We start from the raw sequence: 27,211 nt of genomic DNA on the forward strand, positions 1-27,211 counted from the left end.
CTTGTCCTCCATCTGCTTCACAGGGAAGAGTCCCAGGTAACCGTGTTTATATCAGTCAGGTCCTAATTCAAATGCTACCTCCTCAGACTTTCCAAACAGCTGCCCACAGTTCTCACTCCCAACAACACATTCTGTTTTGTTTTATCCACAGGACTTGTTAGCGGTTGCTTTATTTTCTTGTATACTGTTTTGCTCTTTTTTTTTTTGAGACCGAGTCTCGTTTTGTCACCCAGGCCGGAGTGCAGTGGCGTGATCTTGGCTTACCACAACCTCTGCCTCCCGGCTTCAAGTAATTCTCGTGCCTCAGCCTCCGCAGGAGCTAGATGACATATGCGCACCACCACGTACAGCGAATTGTTATATTTTTAGTAGAGACATCTGCCATGTTGCCAGGCTAGTCTCGGACTCCTGGCCTCAAGTGATCTGCCTGCCTTGGCCTCCCAAAGGGCTGGGGTTACAGGTGTGAGCCACCGTGCCTGGCCTGTTTTTCTCTTTTCAGTGAGGGGCTTTGTCACGTTGACTGCTGCGTCCCCAGCACCAAGTGTCGTGTCCCACACATACCATATGCACTCAGTAAAGTACAGAAAAAAACGAAAAAGCCCCCTGTGACCCCAGCTGCCTGTCCATAGCTAAGAGGGCCAAGGAGACCCTGAGCAAAGCAAGGCCAACCACATCATTTCTCTCAGGAATCTGCAGCTGGGAATCAGAGTGTCGTGGTAATGTGCAAATGCGAAAGCTGTCAGGTGGGCATATTCTGGCTTGTAGGCCAGACAAAGACAAAAAAACCTGGCTTAGAGAGGAGGAAACGGTGTTTATGAAGCAGTGGGGAGCACTGGGAGCCTTTTAGGCCTGATCCCAAACGCCTTCTGGGGCCTGCTGTGCCTCAGCCTTGAGTCTTCTAACCTTATAATGAAGTTCTGTGTTTCAGGTTAGGCTAGCGGGAGTTGGCACCTGTTACCTACAACCACGGAGTCTGGCTCAGTATTACCTACAATCACAATCATGTTTTTAAAATTCACAGCAAAAAGATGTGGTGAAAACGCCCCACAATGTTTGCCTCTGAGTGGTGGGACTACCTAGTTTTCTATATTTTCTTTGTTTCTTTTTTCTTTTTTTGGAAACAGGATCTCGCCAGGCGAGTGCAGTGGCACCATCTTGGTTCACTACAGCCTCAACCTCCTGGGCTCAAATAATCCTCCCACCTTAGTCCCCTGATTGGCTGCGACCACAGATGTGTTCCACCACGCCCGGCTAACTTTTGTATTTTTTGTAGAGATGGGTTTTGCCATGTTGCCCAAGATAGTCAAGAACTCCTAGGCTCCTGGCTGGGTGTGGTAGCTCATGCCTGTAATCCCAGCACTTTGGGAGGCCAAGGCAGGCAGATCACGAGGTCAGGAGTTCGAGACCAGCCTGGCCAACATAAGAGAAATCCCGTTTCTAATAAAAATACAAAAAATTAGCTGGGCGTGGTGGTGGGTGCCTGTAATTCCAGCTACTCATGAAGCTGAGGCAGGAGAATGGCTTGAACCCAGGAGGTAGAGGTTGCAGTAAGCCAAGATCGCGCCATTCCATTCCAGCCTGGGCGACACAGCAAGACTCCAACTCAAAAAAAAAAAAAAAAAAAGAAAAGAAAAAAAAAAAAAGAACTCCTAAGCTCCAGTGACCCATACTCTCCTTGGCTTCCCAAACTGCTGTGATTAGAGACATGTGCCACCACACCTGATCAGTTTTCTATATTTTATAAAGCAAGTATGTGTTACTTTTATAATAATAGACTTGGTCAATTCTAGTAGATCGTATTCTATCCACTTTAGGAAGAAGAACTGAGAGGTGAAGCAGTAAAATGACTCACCGAAGTTGATGAAAGTGTGCCTGGGGCTTTCTGATGCACAGGCCCATATTCCCCCCGCCACCCCCCACGGAGTCTTTGGCTGGTAACTGTGCTTTTCATCCCCAAATGCTACATTTCAGTTACTTATGCCATAATAAATTATCTCACTAAGGTGAAAGAAAACTTCTTGTAGGCTAATTCTAGTCAGTTGGGGGTGATGGTCCATACTGCTGTGTTAAGCAAGTTTCTGAGGCAGCATTCAGACTTGGTAGGAAGTGCCATGACTGGCGAACGCTGCCTGGCCCAAGTGTAGGGAGGTGGGGGATGAAATGGAGGAAAGTTCTGTTCTAATTCTTTCTCGGATGCAGGGCAAACCTCTGCTTTATGAGAGGGAGGAAAACGGGCAGAAAGGGATACACCTGTATCACATATACTTCCATCTCTGGTGTGCACGTTACAAGAAGTTCTAACTTTATTGTACAACGATGGCATTATGATGACATAAAGAATAAGGGAGTGGCTGTATAAGTTCTGCTTTGCTTTAAAAATTATCTTTGTTTGAAATTTTGCTGCACTTTCCTTAGCTAGCTGGTGGCCAAAGGGCTGACTGTCATGGAGTGGGGGATGGAGGGCGTCAGCTGATGGGTTCAGTGTCAGCATTGCTGGGTAGAGACCTGAGGGCGGTGCTTGTGGCCTATTTGTGGGCTGCATGGGTTGGCCCACCCTGTGGCTTTAATTCCTAAATAAATCTCACAGAACTGCTGATTCATCTCACTTGCTTTCTTGAAGTGCATTCACCAGCCCCACCTAATTTTAAGAAAGCTCCTTAAGTGACCCAGAGGTCCTCTTGGGTGAGCAGCCCTGTCTTGGGTCCAGTAAAACAACAGGGAGGAGGGGCAAACAATCCAAACAGCATCACAGGAGCAGGCCACAAGCTGTTACTTAGAAACCAAGGGAGATTAAGCTGATGCAAGAGGACCGGGCAAAAACCCAGAGGCCAGACAACAGAACGGGCCAGCGGCTTTCTCCCTCTCCAGCGGCAAACAATCCTATCCCCTCCCCTGCTTCTCCTGCAGTCCCTGCTCTGTCGCCCTAGCTACTGGCAAACCCCACGGGTACCTGCAGACAAATCTCAGCTTCCTGGGCCCAGCACACACTGTCTCTATGCTAGGTGTGTAGGGGGGACTGTTCATCTTTGCAGCTGTGTAGGTAGGGGACGGCCCTGGGCAGGGGCAGTGGGATGAAGCAGTCTCCCTGAGGCTCTCTGGGAGTCCTGAAGGCTGAAGCTTATGCTGGTCTGCAGTCCGGGCTGGAGAGGTTTTACATATTTGTGCAGTGGATCATAATGTTACCTCACCACGGACCCAGCTGCCAGCATCTCCAAAATGCAGGGGAAGTTGAAGAGATGAGCCAGGGGACTGCAAACCTCTTTTCCACCACTAAATAAAATTTGTAGGAGGCCACTGGTTTGGACTAGGCTCCTGTTCTGGGCCCAACAGACTGAACTAATGTGGAGTCATCCGTGCTAAATGAAACAAACAACTTGGATGTACACACTGTAACAGATGGCTGAGTTTTGGTAGTTCCAGCAGCTGAGCTTAAGTCATAGTAGGTAGCCAGCTGATTCACATAAGGCTATAACTAATTAACCTCAGTTCCTCACTTCTGTTTTCTAAACATAAATATTGCTTGACCATGTGGCTTATTCTTCAAACATTTTTCTGGTCCTGAGGTCTGCCCAATTCTAGAATCATGAATAAAAGCCAATGAAGATCTTTAAGTGTGTTGTAATCTGGTCTTTTGGACACCACTAACTTAGAAAGCTCTAAGGAAGATTCCAGAAATCAGATTTGTCTGAGAACTCAACCCTGTACTCATGAGCAGTCATTTGTGAGTTTGTAGAATTCAGGTTGGAATAATACAACAGAGAACTAAGAGGGATTTTCCAACTCTAAAAGTGGTTAAATCCTTACTTAGGAATTTTCCCACCTTTACAAATCTTAAAAGTGGAAGAAATACCTTTCTTTTCGTTTTTTTTATTTTTTGAGACAGGGACTCTCTCTGTCACCCAGGCTGGAGTGCAGTGGCGCAATTTCAGCTCACTGTAACCTCTGTCTCCTGGGTTCAAGCAATTCTTCTGCCTTAGCATCCTGAGTAGCTGGGATTACAGGCACGCGCCACCACACCAGGATTTTTTTTTTTTTTTTTTTTGAGATGGAATCTCCCTCTGTCACCCAGGCTGGAGTGCAGTGGCGTGATCTCGGCTCACTGCAACCTCCGCCTCCTGGATTCCACTGATTCTCCTGCCTCAGCCTCCCGAGTAGCTGGGATTACAGGCGTGCACCGCCATGCCCGGCTAATTTTTGTATTTTTAGTAGAGATGGAGTTTCATCATATTGGCCAAACTAGTCTTGAACTACTGGCCTCAGTAGATCAGCCTGCCTTGGCCTCTCAAACTGCTGGGATTACAGGCATGAACCACTGTGCCCAGATGGAAGAAATCTTTCTACCTGGATAACTTCTGTATATGTTCCTGGCTGCTCAAAAGGTGAAAATCACTAGACAATCTAATTTTGGAAAGGCCTTTGCAGCCCTGAATTCTTAAGACTTTGCTCTTATATAACAAAAACACTTTTTATTTGTTTTATGGTTTTTTTTTTTGTTTTCGTTTTTGTTTTTGACAGACAGTCTTGCTCTGCTGCCCAGGCTGGAGTGCAGTGGTGCGACCATGGCAAACTGCAGCCTTGACCTCCCAGGCTCAAGTGATCCTCCCATTTCAGTCTCCCAAGTAGCTGGGACCGCAGGCATATACCACCATGTCCAGCTAATTTTTGCATTTTTTGGAGAGACAGGGTCTCAAAATGTTTCCTAGGCTGGTCTTGAAACTCCTGGACTCAAGTAATCCTCCTGTCTTGGCCTCCCAAAGAACTGGGATAACGGGTGTGAGCCACTGCACTTGGCACTGTTTTTAAAGATCGAAGTCTTTATTTTAAAAATGTGGCAGCCAGAGGTTATACAAAGCACAACAAATAAGTCTCATGTTGCACATCAAATCCTATTAATTGGCAGTAGCTTCCTGGAGTGCTGTGTTGACAAACATTCTCAGGCCACATCTGGTTACTGAGAAACGGTGCTGGGATCAACTAGCAATGGCCATGGATGCGGATGTAGGGGATGATGTCTCTCATGTCACGTATTTGACACTCTGAGTTAAATGCAGAGGCATTTTTCAGACTTCTATACCCAGTGTTTCTTAGGATTCTGGAAAGCGGACCACTAACAGAGTTAGAAGATAAGAATTCATTATCAATGGTTTTCTCCCCAAGGAATCAGTAATGTAGCTTCCTCAGAGATAAGTTTGTTATTTATTGATGATGTCTCTTATCCTGTGAACAGCAAGAGATCCCACTCTCCCTTCCCCGGTTTGAATCCTCAGGATTTTGTTCTTCGACAAAAGCTCACTCTGTCATCTTTATGGATTTGTTCCTGGATACTGTTCTAGCCTCTCAGTGGTCTCCTAGCCTTACCTTCTTGCATCCATTCCCCATAAGGATTATGGATTGAGCTTTCTAGATTGAAATCCTGATTATTCCTGCCCCTTTGGTAGTTCCCATCACTCACAGGACAATTATTTGCTCCCACATACGATCCATCTTGATCTAGTCCTTGCTTGCCTCTCCATCTCCATCTCTTATCCCTCTTTTCCTTGGCACTTTATGTCACAGCCTCGTGGAGTTACTTGGTTTTCCTGACCTTCTCCACTTGGGGCTTCTCTGGTGTGGCGTGCACCCCCACTTCAGAGACTCAGCCGAGTCCTCCTCAGGCCACCTTCCTGGATCCTTTCCTTCCCCCTTACACTGGAGGAAAGGGCCCTTGCCACACATTCTGTGCTTGCTTTGATCTCATTGTGTGATCACACATTTGTCTCTCTCTCCTACTGAAACCCTAAGCTTTGCAAGGATTCAAGAATCTTATTTATTTGCATCCAAACCACTAGTGCAACTGATGGACTATGGGTGCCTGATACATAGTTATGGGATGAGTGGAAGGATGAGGACTGGGCAGTTTTCCCAAATTCATGAAATTGATGGTGACTCAGCAGAGAGCTCATGATCACTAGGTTGATACACTCATTTCCTCACACTATCTTCATTGTTTTACTTAATTACCTGCTCTCCTGGCCCCATATGCAGCTTCTTCTAAAAATGTTGGTTATCACAAGAAATTGAGGCAAAGGAGCCAAGAGCCAATTGTGAATGATGTAAAATTATAGAAATTCAAAGTCATTGAATCTTAGCTCTAGTGAATAATCTCACAGTCCAGAGTCAGTGGCAGAGCCTACGTCTCATCCATGCCTCCCTCCCTCCCTCCCTGCCTTCTTCCCTTCCTCTCTCCCTGTCTCTCTTTTCTGGGAAAAAGGAGTTGTTTTCAGCAACTATAAGGGCATCTGTGAAAATTATATGACCACCTTTTTATGGTCTATATGATGACAGATATTTAATTTTGATTGAGATAGAAGTGAAGAGTAAGGGGTTCATATTTTGGTCCAAATTCTTGTTGTTGTTTTCTTTGAGACAGGGTCTTGCTCTGTTGTCCAGGCTGGAGTGTAGTGGCACAATCTCGGCTCACTACAGCCTCCACCTCTGGGGCTCAAGCAATCCTCCCACCTCAGCCTCTTGAGTAGCTGGGATTATAGGCATGTGCCACCATACTCAGCTAATTTTTTGTAGAGGCAGGGGTCTCACTATGTTGCTTAGGCTGGTCTTGAACTCCTGGGCTCAAGCAATACACCCGCCTTGACCTCCCACAGTGTTGGGATTATAGGCATGAGCCACTGTGCTGGGTCTTTAGGCCCCAGTGCTGCAGCTGCACAGAGTTCTAATTCCCAGATCCCTTAACTAAAATGTTCTCAGATTTTTCTCTTTTCTTGGAAAAAAAAAAAAAAAAAAAAAAGGTAAGTGGCTCATTTCAGAGGGGAAAGTGAAGCGACTCACCTTGTGTAGCTGTGTTTTTGTCTCGTAGTAGGCGATCACGGGGATGGATGCTCGGTAGTAGGCTTCTAGGCGCTTGGCGATGGTCTTGGTGGTGTCGTCCACAGGCAGGCTGCTCTGGCTCCTTTGGAGAAGGCGGTTGGTCATGGTGTCTGCCGAGCAGTCCATACAGATCACCAAGTGTGGGTCTCCAATCTGGAGATGGGAGTGGAGCATAACACAGTCAGAAACCTCACCCTGCTGATGTTCTGGAAAGGCCCAGGGCCTCTGGTTTTTCCTTTCTTGGCCTTCTGGTTCCCTTCAAGGTCCCAGCATTACACTGTGGTGCAGCTGGGACTGGACTCCATAGCTCCCCTCTTCCAGGTCAGTTCCCCTCCACACGCTGCCTCAGAGCTGTCTCTTGCCCTCAGCTTTTAGGCCACCTCACGTGATGCAGGGGCGTATATGCCACCCACCGCAGCCACCGTCTGTCTTCTTCTGCACTGAGAAGAAAGGAGTATGTATGTATGAGGGGGTGTTTCCTCTAATGTGAAGCCTTTCCTGCCCACCTGAGGCACAGTTAATCACTTCTCCTTCAAGCCACCATGATACCTTACAACAGCCACAGGTGGCATTCTGTGGCTGAGCCTGTACTGTCAGGTGAGTGGGGCATAATGCTTGAGCACACAGAGGCTGGACTCAGGCTGCTTAGGGTCAAACCCTGGTGTCATGACTTGTCTCCAGGATGGGCTGCATCAATTCGTTATCTCAGTTTACTTGTAAGCTGCTCTCCCACTGAGACACAGAAACACCTTGAATCTGACGTGTAACTATTTTGACCAACAGACTGTAGTGGAAATAATGTTCACGCTTTTAGAGTCTAGGTCACAACAAAGTTTGCAGTTTCTGTCTGGTTTTGTGGAACACTTGCTGCAGCGGGAAGTCCGCTGCCATCTAAGATGTCCAACTATCCTGAGACTGCCAGGCTGAGAGGAAGCCCAAGTTAGCCATGTGGAGAGGCCATGTGGACGGAGATGCCCCACCAGCCCCCAACTGTTTTAGACATCCCAGCCCTGGCTCCAGACGTGGATCTCAGCCCCAGTCACTGTCTGAGTGCAATTGCATAAGGAACCCCAAGTGAGAATCAGCCCGCTGAGCCCCATAACTTCCAGAACCATGAGAGATAATAACAAATTGTTCTTTAAAGTTTTTATTTTATTTTCTTTTGTAAGAGATGGGGTCTCGCTCTGATGCCCAGGCTGGAGTGCAACGGCTATTTACAGGCATAATTATAGTGCACTATACAGTCTTGAACTCCTGGACTCAAGTGATCGTCTTGCCTCAGCTTCCGGAGTAGCTGGGGCTACACACACATGCCACTGTGCCAGACTTATATATTGTTCATTTAAACTGACTTCCTCATTACCTAGAAGTCTGACTCAACTTCTCTGCATCTGAGTCTTCTCATTCATACAATGAGGATGATCACAGGATTGCTGTGAGGATGAAATAAAATTAAATAAGGTAATGTACATATGCTCCTTGGCATACGGCAGACACTCACTAACAATTCACTGTTATGCTTATTTCCTCTATGAGGCTTAGGTTCCCCGTGTGCAGGGATTAAGAATTCTCCATTCCTAGTCCCAAGTCTTGCACACAGTAGCTGATGAAGAAATGTTTTAATGAATGAGTGATGGTGGTATGACCTGTGGTATGAGTCTCCCCATCTCCATATCCTTCTCTTAAATGTTCTTTTGTCTCTGGGACATGCTTACTTTGCATCCCCCTCCAACCCTGGATCAAAGGAAACCATTACTCCCCCTGACCTTGCCACATTCGAGCTGTGAGTAAACGAAGGCTTGCCACCACTGTAGAAAGTGTGTGGCGTGGGATGAGAACAAAGTTCAGTCAAGAAGAGGATGTTTAGGCAACACGGAGAACTCACAATATTGTGAGCTGCCAGACAGTGTTGGTCAAACATTTATCTACCTCCTGAGGGGTGTACTTTAAGGAACAGAGTGGAAACATTCTCCAAAATCGACAACAGTGCAATAAACCTCTGGAATAGGTCATGCGACTTTTCCGTCTGTATTAATTGGAAGGAAAAAAAAAAAGAGCATTTGTGCAGCAAGAAAGGCTGGGTGAGGGTTTAAGAAAAAAATGACCCTTGTTTACCGGCAGAGGGCGAGCTTGGGAGGCGGCTTAATGTTCTCCCTGAAACAACTTCGGGTTAGGGTTGCATGAGGCAGCCAGGCGATTTTTCCAATTGTGGGGTCATTTTCAGGCCACTCGTGGGGACAGGAAAGATAATTCAGGGACACAGGTACAAACAGATTATATGTCACTGAGCAGGAGCCGGCAGCAAATGACCTTTTAGACCAAAATAAGCACGGGGCAGAGAGGTGGTAGCTTTTTCTCCCACACTGATTCCCAAAGTGTGGCCCGCCGACCAGCAGCATGTCATTTGGAAGCTTGTTAGAAATACATACTCTCAGGCACAACAAGCGACCTGCTGAAGCAGAATCTGTTTTTTTTTTTTTTTTTTTTTTTTTTTTTTGGTGACAGAGTCTCGCTCTGCAGCCCAGACTGCAGTGCAGTGATGTGATCCCTGCAACCTCTGCCTCCCAGGTTCAAACAATCCTCCTGTCTTAGCCTCCCAAGTAGCTGGGATTACAGGTGTGTGCCACCACACCCGGCTAATTTTTGTATTTTTAGTAGAGACGGGGTTTCACCATGGTGGCCAGGCTGGTCATGAACTCCTGACCTCAAGTGATCCACCCACCTCAGCCTCCCAAAGTACTGGGATTACAGGTGTTAGCCACCGCACCCAGCCTAGAGTCTGCATCTTAACCAGATCCCTAAGTGAGTCTTCACAGCATCATAGTTTGAGAAGCTACTCTGACAAGCCATTTTCCTGTGCCAAAACTAGGGGGTTTGACCTAACCTCTCTCTCCTGGAATCAGCACTCTCTTCCTATATAAAAAGCTATCGATCAGTTATTCTATTTGGAAGTGACCTGAACCATTTGTTTTCAATACCTAAAATTTTTTGAAATGTTTCAATGAGATACCATTTAATTTTTTTCAAAATGCTTCGCTAGGTATCATTAGAAACTCCCTTGGAGTAGCTGTCTGGCTCCTAGCTCTGCTCTGTTTTCACTGGACTGTGGTTAGTCTTCAACATCAAGTAAGAGGGCGAACAGAGAACTCTGCCCTTGGCTGAATGAATCAGAGACTTGGGGACATTGGCCTGCCCCCAACAACACCCCGCTGGCACCCTGGGGCTCTGGCACCAGCATCACTGGATTCTCCATGGGCTTTGGTTTTCAGGGGACCTTAGTTAGAGCACGAGTGCCCCTGGAAGGGCTGCTGAGATGCCATCAGCAACATTTCAGCAGCTGGCTATGCTTCACTGTGCTAAGGGCTTTACAAACAGCCATCCCTTAAGCCCTCTGGCGCCCTTGCCGGGAAGTATGATTATTCCCACTTTAAGGATGAGGAAATGGAGGCCCTCAGGGGTTAACCTTCCCAAGGTCACTAGGGACTAGTGAGTGACAGGCCTGAAGCAGATGCACGTAACCCCAAAGCTTGGTGACCTCACCCTGATGGAGAGAGCCAGCGCCTTCAGAATGAGGTTTGGGCAAGAAGCTGAGTGGGCCAAAAGGAACCAGGAGAGGAGGGTGGGGCCGTGGGAAAGGGAGCGATGGGGTGGGGTGCCTACTCACTTATTTTATTTTTCAGAAGCCGCCTCTGCTGCCTCTTGGGATCTAGTGGGACTGAGAGGTGACAGCATGCTGGCAGCCCTCACAGCCCCCGCCCAATGTCGGTGCCTCCTCGGCCTTGGCGCCTACTCTGGCCGCGCATGAGGAGCCCTTCAGCCGGCCGCTGCACTGTGGGAGCCCCTTTCTGGGCTGGCCAAGGCCGGAGCCGGCTCCCTTAGCTTGCAGGGAGGTGTGGAGGGAGAGGCGCGGGCGGGAACCGTGACTGCGCGGGCGGGAACCCGGACTGCGCTAGGCGCTTGCAGGCGCTTGCGCAGAGTTCCGGGTGGGCGTGGGCTCAGCGAGCCCCGCACTCGGAGCGGCCGGCCGGCCCCGCCCCACGGCCCCAGGCAGTGAAGGGCTTAGCACCTGGGCCAGCAGCTGCTGTGCTTGATTACTCGCCGGGCCTTAGCTGCCTCCCCGCGGGGCAGGGCTCGGGACCTGCAGCCCCCACCATGCCTGAGCCTTCCCCCGCCACCTCCCCGTGGTCTCCTGCACGGCGTGAGCCTCCCCGACGAGCGCAGCCCCCTGCGCGACGCACCCAGTCCCATCCACCACCCAAGGGCTGAGGAGTGCGGGCGCAGGGCGCGGGACTGGCAGGCAGCTCCACCTGTGGCCCAGTGCGGGATCCACTGGGTGAAGCCAGCTGGGCTCCTAAGTCTGGTGGGGACTTGGAGAACCTTTATGTCTAGCTAAGGGATTGCAAATACACCAATCGGCACTCTGTATCTAGCTCAAGGTTTGTAAACACACTAATCAGCACCTTGTGTCTAACTCAGGGTTTGTGAATGCACCAATAGACACTCTGTATCTAGCTACTCTGGTGGGGACCTGGAGAACCTTTGTGTGGACACTCTGTATCTAGCTACTCTGGTGGGGACTTGGAAAACTTTTGTGTCTAGATCGGGGATTGTAAACGCACCAATCAGCACCCTGTCAAAACGGACCAATCAGCTCTCTGTAAAAATGGACCAATCAGCAGGATGTGGCTGGGGCCAGATAAGAGAATAAAAGCAGGCTGCCCTAGCCAGCAGTGGCAACCCGCTGGGGTCCCCTTCCACATTGTGGCAGCTTTGTTCTTTCGGTCTTTGCAGTGAATCTTGCTACTGCTCACTCTTTGGGTCCGCACTGCCTTTATGAGCTGTAACACTCACTGCAAAGGTCTGCAGCTTCACTCCTGAGCCAGCGAGACCATGAACCCACCAGAAGGAAGAAACTCTGAACACATCCGAACATCAGAAGGAACAAACTCCGGACACGCCGCCTTTAAGAACGGTAACACTCACCGCGAGGGTCCACGGCTTCATTCTTTAAGTCAGTGAGACCAAGAACCCAGTTCCGGACACAGGACCACACTCATCCTTTTACCCCTCAGGGCATGAGGGCAGCCCACCAGCACAGGGACACGAGCATTGTGGACTGTGATCATGGTTTTGCTTTGGTCATTCCAGCAAGTGGAGCGGGAGGAGAAGTTTGCCCTCCTGCCCTCTGACTCCACCCCCACCTTAGTTTTCTTCTGATTAAGTCAGAATGGGGGTTAGGCCACGTTTACCAGTGGGCAGGAGCTCTCCATGCCATCCAGGAACTCTCTTTGTTGAGAATAACAACTATCTTATTCTTAGTGTACGCCTCAGTTTCCTCATTTAAAAATGAGGATAATGATAGTGTTTGACTCACAGGACTATTGTGAGGGTTAAATGAGTTTGTATATGTAAAGCCCCTGACTCACTTCAAACACTACATAAATGGGAGCTAATGTTATTTAAGGTGGACTTGGCAACATAATCATCCTTTTGACCTGTAAAGTATCCCACTGGTCAGATTTAGGTCTAGAAAGAGTCAGCGGCCTCACTCAGGCTTTTAGCCTAAGTTGCATGCTCCAGCATGTTTACCAGAGTCTCCCTGCGCTGGCAGGAAAGGGCCCTGGCTGAAAAGAAAGTGGTGTGCCTATTTCTCATTTGCTCTCACCTTAAGGTATGTCCCCTTGGGGGAACCTCACTAGAGGAGGAATATCTGGGTCATTCCAGCATTCCTGAATACACAACCCTAATGACAGTAATACTACTCAATTTATATATACCTTCTCCCCCCACACACCATTATGCAGCTCTGAGTTCTGCAGTGAACCAGGAATCAGAAGAGAGCAGAAACATCTCAAGTGAAAAATCCTATGTGGCCTCCAGAGCTCCCCACAATTCTAAACAACTAGAACACACCAAATAGACATTCCCTTGGCCAGACTCAAACTTTGTGCATGGGTCCGTATGTGCACGTGTGTGTGTGTGTGTTAAGAACTCATTCTGAAGATTAGAATACACTTATAAACAGAAACACTGGTTCTGTCAATGAAGTGTCATGAGATAGTTGAGAGTAGTAAGACAGAGGGATCACTATGAAGCCATCATTCCCACCTCCACGAGAGTTATGTACATATTCTGGCTAAACGCAGAATTTCAGCTAAGAGTCTTTTGGGAGGGAAAAGCCAAGAGCAAACCCATGCATTCTACTTCTATTAATATGACTTCTGTTAATATGACTTCCGTTAATATGACTTCTGTTAATATGATTTCTGTTAATATGTGGTTAATTTGGCTGGTGTTGAGTATGAGATTGGCTTAATACAGGAAAGCCTTTCGATTTCACACCAGGGAGTCAGGCTAAGCACAGAGCCCTTCTCGAGATGGTAAGAATCTATAAAATGGCTCATGCCTATAGTCCCAGCACTTTGGGAGGCCGAGGTGGGCAGATCACGAGGTCAGGAGTTCAAGACTAGCCTGACCAACATGGTGAAACCCCATCTCTACTAAAAATACAAAAATTAGCTGGGCGTGGTGGTGGGCGCCTGTAATCCCAGCTGCTGAGGCAGGAGAATCACTTGAGCCCAGGAGGCAGAGGTTGCAGTGAGCTGCGATCACGCCATTGCACTCCAGCCTGGGGGACAGAGCAAGACTCCGTCTCAAAAAAAAAAAAAAAAAAAAATCTATAAAATGGGGGTCCTAACACCTATTAAGTAGGACTGTAAAAATTAATCAAATGAAATGTGTAAAGCATCAAGCTCAGTTCCTGGCACATTGTAAGTACTCAAAAAATAATTACTATTCCTATGTTCTGTATGATTTTAACTAAGCAAAAACAGGCAGAACAAAGCTTGGGGAGAACATACATCAAATGTTAATAGGTATTATCACTGGGTGGTTAGTTATTCTTTGTTTTATATTTTTGTGTATTGTTTCATACTATATAATTTTTATTTCTATAGTCAGAAAAAATACACATCATTAAAAAAACTGTAAAGATTTACTGAACACCATATGTAGGCTTATAAATGTGTAAAGGCACTTGTCAAGGATCCCATCCAATCTTCCCAACAATCACTGAGGTATGTATTTCCAACCAACATTTTATAGAAGAGGAGATGGAGATCTACAAAGTTAGCTGACTTGCTTACCAGCCAACGAATTACAAAGCCAGGCTCCAAATACAGGCCTGTTCACACCAGAGTCACTATAACCAGGGGTTCTCAGCTGGGGTGGGGAATAAGGATAGTGATCAGAAACCCTGACTCCTCCCTCATATTCCTTCTGCCTCGTTACACACATCTACATGCATACATGCATTACATACATGTACATATACACAGCCCCTCCCCCAGTAAATCATGCTGTAAACTGAAGGTATAGGTTGTAATTCAACAGGGATAAAACCAGCTTGGAGAATAGAAGATAGGAAGGTAACAGAAACCACATATAGACTTACCCTTAAGCTGTGGACATTAGTTTGCATTTGATTTTTAGCAGTGTCATATGCAGTGGCCAAGGAAATCCTCAAAGGACCTTGTATCTCGGAGAACTCAGCTACAGGTATGCAAAAGTGTCAGTCTAACTAACTGAATTTTTAAAGGAACTGATGGTCCAATGCATCGGACACATCAATCTCGGTGACACAGAAAGGCTGGTGAGATTTTTGTGGGCTGGTTAAAACCTCTCCAGGCTTGAATGGACCTCAAACATAGTTGCAGGCCTGATGCACTAGGGGAAATACTATGCTTTCAACCAAGCTGATTACTTTGAATCTCTGGGGAAAATCAGATGTCTGCATTTGTCTTTGTCAAATTTCAAATGAATTTCTTGCTTGTAATTTGAAGGGGAGCTACAAATGAAGGGCCCTGCAGGGCATTAATGAGTCAACAGTAGCTTATTCTGTGTTTGTAGCATCTTTGTTCATCTGGTCAGGTTTTATTATTATTATTATTTTTTGAGATGGAGTTTCACTGTGTTGTCCAGGCTGGAATGCAGTGGTGCGATCTTGGCTCACTGCAACCTCTGCCTCCTGGGTTCAAGTGATTCTCCTGCCTCAGCCTCCCAAGTAGCTGGGATTACAGGCATGTGCCACCACGCCCGGCTAATTTTGTATTTTTAGTAGAGATGGGGTTTCACCATGTTGGTCTGGCTGGTCTCAAACTCCTGACCTCAGGTGATCTGCCCGCCTCGGCCTCCCAAAGTGCTGGGATTACAGGCGTGAGCCACCGTGCCCGGCCATCTGGTCAGGTTTAAAGCAGGAGCTCATTCTGGAGGGCTGGATGTGTTCTCTTGCACACCTGCTTAATTGATACTAGAATCTTCTAAAGTTCCTGTACCCAGGGACAAATCAATGTCACTCTTGGTCTCTGTAAGTTCCTCCCAGCAGTATGTAAGAAATCATCTTTGTAGATGTCTAAAATCTCACTTAAGGGTTGTATGCTCAGTAATGAAATGGGTCACCTGTGTGTTGTTTGAAATGGCATCATGAATTTTAGCATTGAGTGTAATTGTCCAGTCACCATGTTGATGACTTTCTTGTTCCTCAGTTCTAGTTAGGCTTCTTCTCTGCCACATTCTAAAACTGGTCTGAACGGGGACCACAGTGGGAGAGGAAGTTTTTTGCTTTACTTTAGGGAAGATCACATGGACCATTTGAATTCATACTTACCCAAACACCAGAGGACAGACCAACGGGCTGCACAGAGCTCTGAGCTCACCCTAACTGGGTTTTAAGCAAAGGAGGAAGTGGTGATGGAGCAGGAATTTTAGAGGCTTGTATGAGGTGTGATTAACAAATGAGTGATGCTAAACTAGATAATATTTTATAAACTTTTATAGCTCAGAAGACATTTATGTATATTATATGATCTGATGTTTACAAAGCCTTTTAAATAGGTGTTAACAGGTATTATTATCTCCATAATAAATGACAGGTGAAAACCTAGATTTTCTGACTCCAGAGTATATGAGTGACATGCTTTAATGATTCCACCTTGGGAAGCTCCAGGGCTGTCATTGCTCAAAATGGTGTGGAACCCCATAGGCCTAAGTTCTGGGGATTGCCTTCAGACTCAATTTTAAAATTCCCCAAAGAAGAATAAGGATTATAATTTAATTTTGTTGTTGTTGACCGAGAGAGAGAGACAGAGAGACCTTATTTATTTACTATACATCTTGTCCTCGATCATTTGAGGGTTTCAAAAGAATGTTCTACTACCTCTCAGAGCAATTAAAAAAAAAAAAAAAAAAGACTTGGCTGGGCGTGGTGGCTCACGCCTGTAATCCTAGCACTTTGGGAGGCCGAGGAGGGCAGATCACGAGGTCAGGAGATCAAGACCATCCTGGCTAACACGGTGAAACCCCATCTCTACTAAAAATACAAAAAATTAGCTGGCCGTGGTGGCGGGCGCCTGTAGTCCCAGCTACTGAGAAGGCTGAGGCAGGAGAATGGCGTGAACCCGGGAGGCGGAGCTTGCAGTGAGCCGAGATTACACCACGGCACTCCAGCCTGGGCAACAGAGCGAGACTCCGTATCAAAAAAAAAAAAAGAAAAAAAAAAGACTTTTATTCCCATCACTTCCAAACACGCGCAGGACCTGTCCTGACTTTCCTGGAGGGTCTCTCAGAGCTCTTCTAACCTTAAGTTCAAGGGCAAGGTAAGTGGGAAAAGCCTGAAACACTGTTGACCCTGCAGCAGTTATTACACATCTACAATTGCATGTTAGTGTCATGCTTACACAACTGCCAATCCTCATAGACAGGAAGCTTCTCAACGGTTGTATCACACCTTCCTCTTCCTTTCCCCTCCAACCCCCCAGCCCTGCACAGGCCTTGATTCTAAGGTGGTGTAAGAAAAATACTCCTGTTCCTTAATTACTTAGAATGTATCCCTAGGGACTTATCCACAGCCTAGACGTTGGCTAGAAGATTAGAATAAACAAAATCTAAAACAATCCATGGAAAGCTTAATATTGCTAAGATGTCGATATTACCCAAAGTGATCTACATATTTAATGTAATCCCTATCAAAATCCTAATTTTTTTTTCCAGGAATAGAAACATCATTCTAAAACCATATAGAATCTCAAGAGGCCCTGAATTGCCAAAACAATCACCAAAAAGAACAACAAAGCTGGAGGTCTCACACTTCCTGATTTCAAAACTTATTACTAAGCTACAGTAATCAAAAGAATGTGGTACAGGCATAAAGACAGATATATAGACCAATAGAATAGACAGTCCAAAAATAAACTCTCACATATATATGGTCAAATGATTTTTCACGAGGATGCTAATATGGTTTGGAATTTGTTCCCTCCAAATCTCATGTTGAAATGTGACCTCCAATGTTGGAAGTGGGGCCAGTTGGAGGTGTTTGGGCAGATTTCTCATGAACAGCTTGGTGCTATCCTCGTGGTAATGACTGGGTTCTCATTCTCTGAGTTCATGGAAGATGTGATTATAGAAAAGAGTCAGGGGCCTCTGCCATCTGTCTCTCAACATGTGATGCACTGGCTTCTCCCTCACCTTCCGCTGTGAGTGGAAGCTTCCTGAGGCCTCATCAGGAGCAGATGCCAGTGCCATGCTTCCTGTACAGGCTGCAGAACCATGAGCCAAAATAACCTCTTTTCTTTATAAATTACCCAGCCTCAGGTATTCCTCATAGCAATGCAAATGGATTAACATAAATGTCAAGATCATTCTGTAGGAGAAAATATTCTTTCAACAAATGGCATTGGGAAAACTAGATATCCATATGCAAAATAATCTGACACCATATATGAAAAATTAACTCAAAATGGATCAAGGCTGGGCATGGTAGCTCATGTCTGTAATCCCAGCACTTTGGGAGGCCAAGGCAGGCGGATCACATGAGGCCAGGAGTTCAACACAAGCCTCGGCAACATGGTGAAACTCCGTCTCTACTAAAAGTACAAAAAAATTAGCCAGGCGTGGTGGCATGTGCCTGTAGTCCCAGCTACTCGGGAGGCTGAGGCCCGAGAATTGCTTGAACCTGGTAGGCAAAGGTTGCAGTGAGCTGAGATTCACCACTTTCACCACTGTACTCCAGCCTGGGCGACAGACTGAGACTCTGTCACAAACAAACAAACAAACTGGATCAAAATACCTAAATATATAAGCGCTAAAACTACAAAGCTTTTAGAAGAAAATACGGAGGGAAGGCTTCATGGGGATTAGGTAATAACTTCTTGTACAGGACAAAAAGTATAGGCAACAGAAGTAAAAACAGATAAATTGGACTACACCAAAATGAAAAGCTTTTGTGCATCAAAGGACACAATCAAAAGAGTGAAAAGACAGCCTATCAAATGAAAGAAAATATCTGTAAGTCATATATCTGATAAGGAGTTACTATCCAAAATATATAAAGAACTCCTACAACTAGACAACAACAAAAAGAAAACAACTTCATTTAAAGCACATGAAAAGATGCTCAATGTCACTAATCATTAGAGAACTGCAAATCAAAACCACAATAAGATACCACCTCACACCCATTAGGATGGCCACTATCAAAAAAACCCATAAAATAACAAGTGTTGGTGAGAAGAGATTGAAATTCTTGTGCATTGTTGGTAGGGATGTAAAGTGGTGTGGCCACTATGGCTGGCAGTATGTATGTATATGTGTAGTATGGTGGCTCCTCAAAAAATTAAAAATAGAATTACCATATGATCTAGCAATTCCACTTGCGGGTATATACCCAAAAGAACTAATGCAGGAACTTGAACAGATATTGTACACACGTAGTCATGGCAACATTATTCACAATAGCCAGAAAGTGAAAGCAACCCCAGTCTCTATCGATAGGTGAATGAATAAAAATAATGTGGCATATACATACATTGGAATGTTATTTGACCCGGAAAAGGAAGGAAATTCTGACACATGCTACAATATGAATGAACCTTGAGGACATTTTGTTAAGTGAAATAAGAGGTACCTAGAATAGTGAAATTCACAGAGACAGAAAGAAAAATGGTGGTTATCAGGAGCTGGGGAAAGGAGGGAGAGGGTAGAGTTTCAGGCAGGTGCGGTGGCTCACATCTGTAATCCCAGCACTTTGGGAGGCCGAGGTGAGAGGATCACCGGACCCCAGGAGTTTAAGTCCAGCCCTGGTAACACAGTGAGATCCCCATCTGTACAAAAAATCAAAAAGTTTAGCTGGGATGTGGTGGTGCACACTTGTAGTCCCAGCTGCTCAGGAGGCTGAGGTGAGAGGATTGCTTGGGCCTGTGTGGTCGAGGCTGCAGTGAGGTATGATTGCACCACTGCACTCCAGCCAGGGCAATAGGGCAAAACCTTGTCTCCAAAAATAAAAATAAATAAAATAAATAGTAGGTAGAGTTTCAGTTTAGCAAGATAAAAAGAGTTCTCAAGATGGATGGTGGTGATGGTTTCATAACAATATGAATGTACTTAACATCCTTGAACTGTACACTTAAAAATGGTTAAGATGAGAAATTTTGTTGTCTATTTTACCACAATTATTTAAAAAGTAGAACAATGCTCCCAATTCCATTTTGTAAAAAACTAGTTGATTTATATTGAGGTTTGTGCTCTTGAAGTGATTTGTTTCATGGGAAAAAACTCATTAGAACTTGGGCATGTGAGTGTCCCCCATCAAGAACTGCCTAAAACTTCCACAGTCATGGGGCTCTGCTCTGCAAATCCACTTCTCCCTGCCCACCCCCATCTTGCTGATGGAAGCTCTGGAGTCAAGGGACAGCCAGAATGGGTCCAGGGTCCACCCATGCCAACTAGACCTAGACATGTTTTCTTTGACTCTGGTTTCATGTAGGAAGTGTAGGCGAAGATGAGCAATTGACCTTGAAGTATTTTGACACCAAGGAAGTTAAATGAAACAGGCTCAGAAGGAGGTCAAAGTAAACCCCCAGAGACACACAAGTACAATTCACCTCAATCAATGTTACTAGAAGTGGATGGCGACGGGTTCCGCAAAATCTTAGTCCTGCCAGCAGCTGGCACTTACCAGTAAGTTGTCACCAGCTGTGTGGCCATGGGGAAGTCATTAACCCTTTCTGGGCTTCACTCATCACCTTTAACATGAGGACAATACTTCCCCTATCTATCTAAAAAGGTTATTAAAAAAAAAATGAGAAAACTGTATATGAAAAATGTTTCAAAACTCGTCTAAAGAGATATCTCTATAAATATGAATTTAAGTTCTCAAGTCAGTATTTGTTTAACAATGAGGCCAGTTGTACCCTTCTTGCCTGGACTTGTAAGATTACAGGTACTCTCTATAAAGTGTGGGCACAGGATCTGGCCCAGAGTGGGTTCAATACGTGGCAGCCACAACGGTTTTTACTTACTGCTGCTCCCCTGTGAGTATCCCTGACCCACCCTCCTCACTAGGAGAGGGTGGGCAGGGAGGTGGGATGGTGGGAGGATAGTGGGAGGGTGGTGTGTAGTTCTGATTCTGCCTGTCCAGCACCCATTCCCCCGTCTTCTTGTAAGGACAGCCCTACTTTTCCTGGGGGTAATTTTCCTTCCCTGTGTGGCTGAGGTGTGGTGCCCCTGCTCCCTCCTCCCTTCCCATCCTTCCTTGGTCCTCCAGGCTGGGCCAGCCAGCGTATTCCCTCTCCTTCCCTCTTGGCCTCAGTAATTGGTTCAGTGATGATGGGACTGTGACCAAATCCAGGATAAGGAAACACAACTCTGGGTCTTTTGCTGGACCCACTGGGAAACAGAAACACTTTTCTATGAAGCCACTTAGATGGTAGAAGGTAAGCCTTGATCAGGAAGAAAATGAGACCAACACAAAGGAAAGCGAATTAGAGAGAGAGAGAGAGAGAGTCAGACAATTGATGAACACATTTGGATATCTGGAGTCAACCAAATCTAAACCACTGCTGGGTGTTTTAGTTACTTAAGTCAATAAATCTACTCCTTTTTTTAAATTTCTAGTTTGAATCAAGTTTCTGTCCCTTAAAGTTTTCATTAATGTAATTGGGAAAGAAATAGACTTTGAATTATCCCCCAACCTCAATGATGTCCCCTATTTTTCTTCTGGAAGGATCCCCATAACAACCACTCACCCTGCGTCCGAACTCTTCCCCTTGCTTCACCTCCCGAGGATAGCCGTCAATCAGGAAGCCCCTGGTGTCCCCGAGGCTGGCCATCATGGCCTCCTTCAGGAGCTCCAAAACGATGCCCTGGAGCAAAGCAAGAGTGGTCAGGACCTGAGCTCTTTCACAGAACACTAGAAGTACCCCAAGTCTCCTTCAGTCATCCACTGAGGGAGCGAGGAAGGTTCAGATAAGGTTAACAGCAGACAGCAATTGACCATATTTCATTTCACTCTTCCACCTCCACCCCATATTTTAATATCTATGAAACTGGCAGGTATTTATAATCAGTTCTGATTATATTATAACATAGTTTAATTGTTAGTGTTTTTTTCTTACTGGTATATTCTTACCAGTTATCTGTCTTAAGATATTGGCATCTTAGATTAGATGAGGTAAGGTAGCTGTATTTCATATGGTAGCACTCCATGAATTAGGCATAATGGCAATTTAAAACTAGACAAAACATGGTATAAAAAGTATTTTACTGGCTGGGTGCGGTGGCTCACACCTGTAATCCTAGCACGTTGAGAGGCCGAGGTGAGTGGATCACCTGAGGTCAGGAGTTTAAGACCAGCCTGGCCACCATGGCGAAACCCCATCTCTATTAAAAATACAAAAATTAGCCGGGCATTGCTGTGGGCGCCTGTAATCCCAGCTACTCGGGAGGTTGAGGCAGGAGAATCGCTTGAACTCGGGAGGTGGAAATTGCAGTGAGTCAAGATTACGCCACTGCACTCCAGCCTGGGTGATGAGCGAGACTGTGTCTCAAAAAAAAAAAAAAAAAAGGTATTTTACTGTTAACTTTTTTCCAGTAAATATTTTATAAAATTTGACATCTACTGACTTAAAAGACTTTTGGTAGATGTAAAGTAGCATTTTCAAGTAACATCACTTTCTTTGTTGAAAATTTGTATTTAGCAAGTGCTTATGGTAAATGAAGTAGGAGAAATACACCAGAGTCTGGAAATTGGTAGAGGAAAAACGCAATCAGCTGCCAGTGGAGGAATTCCCTGCTCGTGGGCTCTCTGGCTTTTGGCAGGGGCTTGGGGAATGCGGCCATTGCGAGTGTGGTTAGAATCTATCCCTAGATAATCGTGAATGAAGTCCTCATGAAGTTTATATTCTAATGAAGAAGACACACAATAGATGAACAAATAAATATATAATGAAGAGTCAGCTAAGATAACTGATAGGTACAAAATTAAAGCAGGACAAAGGTACAGAATGCTAGAGGAGTTACTTTCTGTAGGGTGGCCAGGGAAGGCATCTGATAAAGTGTAACACTGAAGTGGAGATCTGGATGAAGTAAAGGAGCAAACTATGTGACTATATGAAGGGAGAGCATCAGGCTGCAGACACAGCAAATGCAAAGGCCCTGAGGCAGGAACAGGCTGACTTGTGGGAGGAACAAGGAGGCTAGTGGTGGGGGGGAGTGAGCAAGGTGAGAGTGGTGGGAAATAACACTGGAGAGGGAGCTGGAGGCCAGAGCTGCAGAAAGGACTCTGGATTTCATCCTAAGTGCGGCGGGCAGCCATTGGAAGGTTTTGAGGAAGGGAATAACACACTCTGATAAATGTTTTAAAGAAATCATTCTGGCTGTGTCAGAGGTGTTTGAACCAGAGCAACTCCATCTTGAATAAAGGCTGGATAAAATAAGGCTGAGACCCACTGGGCTGCATTCCCAGAAGGTTAACGTATTCTCTCTCTCTCTCTCTTTTTTTTTTTTTTTTTTTTTGAGATGGAGTCTCACACTGTTGCCTGGGCTAGAGTGCAGAGGCGCGATCTTGGTTCACTGCAACCTCTGCCTTCCAGGTTCAAGCAATTCCCCTGCCTCAGTCTTCCAAGTAGCTGGGATTACAGGTGCCCGCCACCACGCCCAGCTAATTTTTTGTATTTTTAGTAGAGATGGGGTTTCACCATGTTGGCCAGGCTGGTCTCAAACTCCTGACCTCGTGATTCACCTGCCTCGGCCTCCCAAAGTGCTGGGATTGCAGGCATGAGCCACTGCGCCCTGCCAGGTTAAGCATTCTAAGTCACAGGATAAGATAGGAGGTCAGTACAAGATACAGGTTATAAAGACCTTGCTGATAAAGCAGGTTGCAGTAGAGAAACTGGGTAAAACCCACCAAAACCAAGATGGCAACAAGGGTGACCTCTGGTCATCGTCACTGCTACACTTCCACCAGCGCCATGACAGTTTACAAATGCCACGGCAATGTCAGGAAGTTACCCTATATGGTCAAAAAGGGGAGGCATGAATAATCCATCTCTTGTTTAGCATATCATCAAGAAATAACACATAAAATGGGTAACCAGTAGCCCTCGGGGCTGCTCTGTCCATGGAGTAGCGATTCTTTTATTCCTCTACTTTCTTAATGAACTTCCTTTCACTTTACAACTTGCCCTGAATTCTTTCTTGCACAAGATCCAAGAACCCTCTCTTGGGGTCTGGATCGGGACCCCTTTCCGGTAACAGCTGCTGTGAAAAGAGGACACTTTAGGGAAAAGAGTGGGCTCCAGGAGGCCAGCTAAGTGGCAACTGTAATGGTCTGTTTTCCTTTCATGAGGACCATTCCGGCTTCCAGGTGGGAAACAGAGTGCAGCTGGTTAGAGAGGAATCAGACAGCTCTGTTGCTAACAGAGACTGTATCATACAGCCCTCATTACAGAGCCTAGCATGGGACCCAGTGTGGCAAGGATGACTATTTCTTGATATCCCTACCATTCAGCTTCTTAGAGATGGATGGTGACTTAAGAAGAAAAAAGACAGAAAAGGGGACATTCTTAAATTACACAAGATAGCAAATTTCAAGATAATCATACCTCCCAGAACTAGACCAAAGCATTATTTTATATTTTCTGGGGGTTTCTAATTCTAGGCTCTGCTGCACCACACTCACTTCTATTTTGAAGCCTTTCCAATTCTAAAGTGGGATGAATTTGGGGGGGAAATGTGAAATTAGGCCAACATTTGAGGGTCTGGTAGAGCAACAAGATGGAAGGAGCCTGGGCCAGCTCGACCTGGTTGGGCAGAAGGGCTGTCTGCTGTAGACCTGCCTGCATCTGGATTGCTGCAAAGGAGGGACATAAAATACAGCTATTGTTTCTTTGGGTTTCTTAGTTCCAGCAGCTCAGATTCATTACAAAAACCCCAAAGGTCTCCCCAGACAGGAAAGGCAGTAATGTGGGTCAGGCCATGTTGCTTACTGAGGGCACCAGGTCTCCACGTTCCATAATGTCTCTGATCAATTTGCTTCTTTCAGATTCTGATGCCAGTTCCTCACGCAGGAGCTCGCCAGTTGAGAGATGTGTAAATCCATATTTTTCCACCAGCTTTTCACACTGTGTGCCTTTGCCAGAGCCAGGACCACCTTGAAAAGAAGTCATGTGTCAGACATGCATTCCAAGTCTGGTGCCTCATTTTTAATGGTAGTTACCATGGTGAGCAAGCCTCAGTGTTCCAGTCACTAAGCATGTATTGGGAACTTGAGATTTGCTATACCAGGAACTGTGCTGAGAGTGGTGGATGCAAGTTGAGAATGGGATATAGCCCTTGCCTTTAAAGAGCTTAGATTATCCATGAAGCGGGAGGGGGCAGGTGTTACAGAAAAACAGGCAGTTACTTTTCATAGACCATTTGTAACCCATGGTCACAGGCAGTTAGTGAAGACGAGTACAGCCTACTATTGGGGCACAGATGAGGGGTACTTGGCTCCGTTTTGGTAGAGATGCAAAGTCACAGAAGTTTCCTTGGAGAACCGAACCTGCTCATGTGCAAAGCACTGGCCACAATTCCTGATACTTAGTGAATGCTCAACAAATGCTAGCTTTTAATTTAAAAAAATAAGTGTTTTTATTTTCAGCAATCACAAACTTACAAAAGGGTTGTGAGGACAAAGAACTTTCAGAAACACTTGGGAATAAGTTGCTAACTGGATGCCTCTTTACTCCAGAACCTTTTAGTGTCATTTCCTACAAGCAAGGAAACAAGCACATCCTCCTTCATAATGATATCCTTGGACCCCTCCAAATTTCAACTGAATTGTCCCAATTGACTCAATAATGTCCTCTGAAGTCAATGGGTCAAATTCAGGATCACACATTGCCTTTAGTTGCCATGTCCTTCTGCTCTCCTTCAGTATAGAACAGTTTCTGTGGGTTTCCTCGACACTTTTGAAGATTATGAATAGTTACTTTGTAGAATGTCCCTCAATATGTTTTATTATCTTATTTTTTCCCCTAGCTATTATCAGTTCTGAGTATCTGCCATATCCCTTTCATAATAGTATGTCATAGGATTTTACATCTGAAAATAATAATAATAGCTAACCTTTATCAAGTGCTTATTGCACCAGCCACTATTCTAAACATTTTAGGTATTATGTACAAGGTTATATAAAATAACCTTAAGAGGCATGCACTGTTATTATTCCCATTTTACAGATGAGGAAGCAGAGGCACAGAGAAGTTAAATCCATTGCCTAGGCTGAACTGCTAGTGAGTAGCAAGCCCAGGATTTGAAGCCCGGGCTCTGACTCTCAGAGGTGTTCCCTTCTTTCCTCCCCACTGTGGCCACATTGACCTGGCCACACTTCAGGTCCTCATCCTCTCCGCCTGGCATATGGCAATCACTCCACCTCCGCATGTCAGAACAGAATGGGAGGGGCTTTGGAGCCCCACAGACTTGCTAGCAGGATGATGTGCCTGGAAAGCAGGGCACTCCCACCTCCATAGCACTCAATGGCCTCCTGTGCTCCCAGAGTAAAATTCAATTTCCCTACAGCAGCACCCCAACTCTCCAGAATCCAGTCCGACTCTACCTCTCCAGCATCTTTCCCTGCTATTTCTTCTTCTTCTTCTTTTTTTTTTGAGATGGTCTTGCTTTATTGACCAGGCTGGAGTGCAGTGGTGCGATCTCAGCTCACTGCAATCTCTACCCCCCAGGTTCAAGTGATTCTCCTGCCTCAGCCTCCCAATTAGCTGGGATTACAGGTGCGCACCACCATGCCTGGCTAATTTTTGTATTTTTTGATACAGACAGGGTTTCACTACGTTGGCCAGGCTAGTCTCGAACTCCTGGCTTCAAGTGATGCACCCGCCTCAGCCTCCCGAAGCGCTGGAATTACAGGCATGAGCCACTGTGCCGGGCCCCTCTCTCCCATTTCTTATCCTCCTCCAGCACTGTCATGTCCAACTAACACAATTCTTGGACTAACAGTTCTTTCAATGCTTTCCATGTGCCTGGAAAGGAGGGCACTCCCACCTCCATAGCATTCAATGGCATCCTATGCCCACACAGACTTTTCCAGGCTACCATGCTTTTGTTCTTCTTGGTCCTCAGCTTGAAAGGCCCTTCCTTCCTCCTCTTCTCTTTGTTTTCTCCCCCAGCTTTATTGAGGTATCATTGATAAAACTATAAATTTAAGGTGTACAATGTGATGATTCGATATACATATATATTGTGAGATAATTACCACAATCAAGTTAATAAACCTCCACCTCACATAATCTTTTTTTTTTTTGTGCTGAAGACATTTCACATCTATTCTCCTAGCTAATTTCAAGTATACAATACAGTGTTGTTAACTGTAGCCATCATGCTGTACATGAGGTCTCCAGAACCACATCTCCTCACTTCCCCAGCCCCTGGCAACCACCATTCTTACTATCTGCTTCTATGAATTTGACTTTTTAAGATTCCACGTACATGTGAGATCATGCAGTATTTGTCTTTCTGTGCCTGGCTTATTTCACTTAGTATAATGTCTTCCAATATGTTGTCACAAATGGCAGGATTTCTGTCTTTTTATGGCTGAATAATATTCTATATTCTAGCACATTTTCTTTACCCATTCATCTTTTCTTTCTTTCTTTTTTTTTTCTTTGAGATAGGTTCTTGCTCTGTCCCCAGGCTGGAACACAGTGGCACAATCACAGTTCACTGCATCCTTGAACTCAAAACTCCTGGGCTGAAGCAATCCTCTTGCCTTGGCCTCTTGAGTAGCTGGGACTACAGGTGCACATCACCACACCCATAGTTTTTAAATTTTTTGTAGAGACAGGGTCTCTTGCTATGTTGCCCAGGCTGGTCTTGAACTCCTGGCCTCAAGCGATCCTCTCACCTCAGCCTGCCAAACTTCTGGGATTACAGGCCTGAGCCACTGGGCCCGGTCACATTCATCCTTTTTTCTAATGATCAAGGTCTTCCTCAGCCCTTAGGTCCAGATCACATG

General features: G+C 45.6%; 1 protein-coding gene across 2 annotated transcripts in view; it reads right to left on the reverse strand.

Moving 5' to 3' along the window:
• The window catches only part of AK5 (adenylate kinase 5), a 280,448-nt gene that overhangs the window by 16,217 nt on the left and 237,020 nt on the right, over positions 1-27,211 (reverse strand). For both annotated transcript variants that reach the window (XM_054480193.2, XM_054480202.2), the window contains exons 11-13: positions 24,186-24,349; positions 20,946-21,062; positions 6,826-7,017 (exon numbers count right to left, since the gene is read on the reverse strand). In XM_054480193.2, the coding sequence (XP_054336168.1) occupies positions 6,826-7,017; positions 20,946-21,062; positions 24,186-24,349 (473 nt within the window). The remainder of the gene's footprint in view (positions 1-6,825; positions 7,018-20,945; positions 21,063-24,185; positions 24,350-27,211) is intronic.

The sequence above is a fragment of the Pongo pygmaeus genome, chromosome 1, assembly GCF_028885625.2.
Source record: "Pongo pygmaeus isolate AG05252 chromosome 1, NHGRI_mPonPyg2-v2.0_pri, whole genome shotgun sequence".
NCBI classification, from domain to species: Eukaryota; Metazoa; Chordata; class Mammalia; order Primates; family Hominidae; genus Pongo; species Pongo pygmaeus.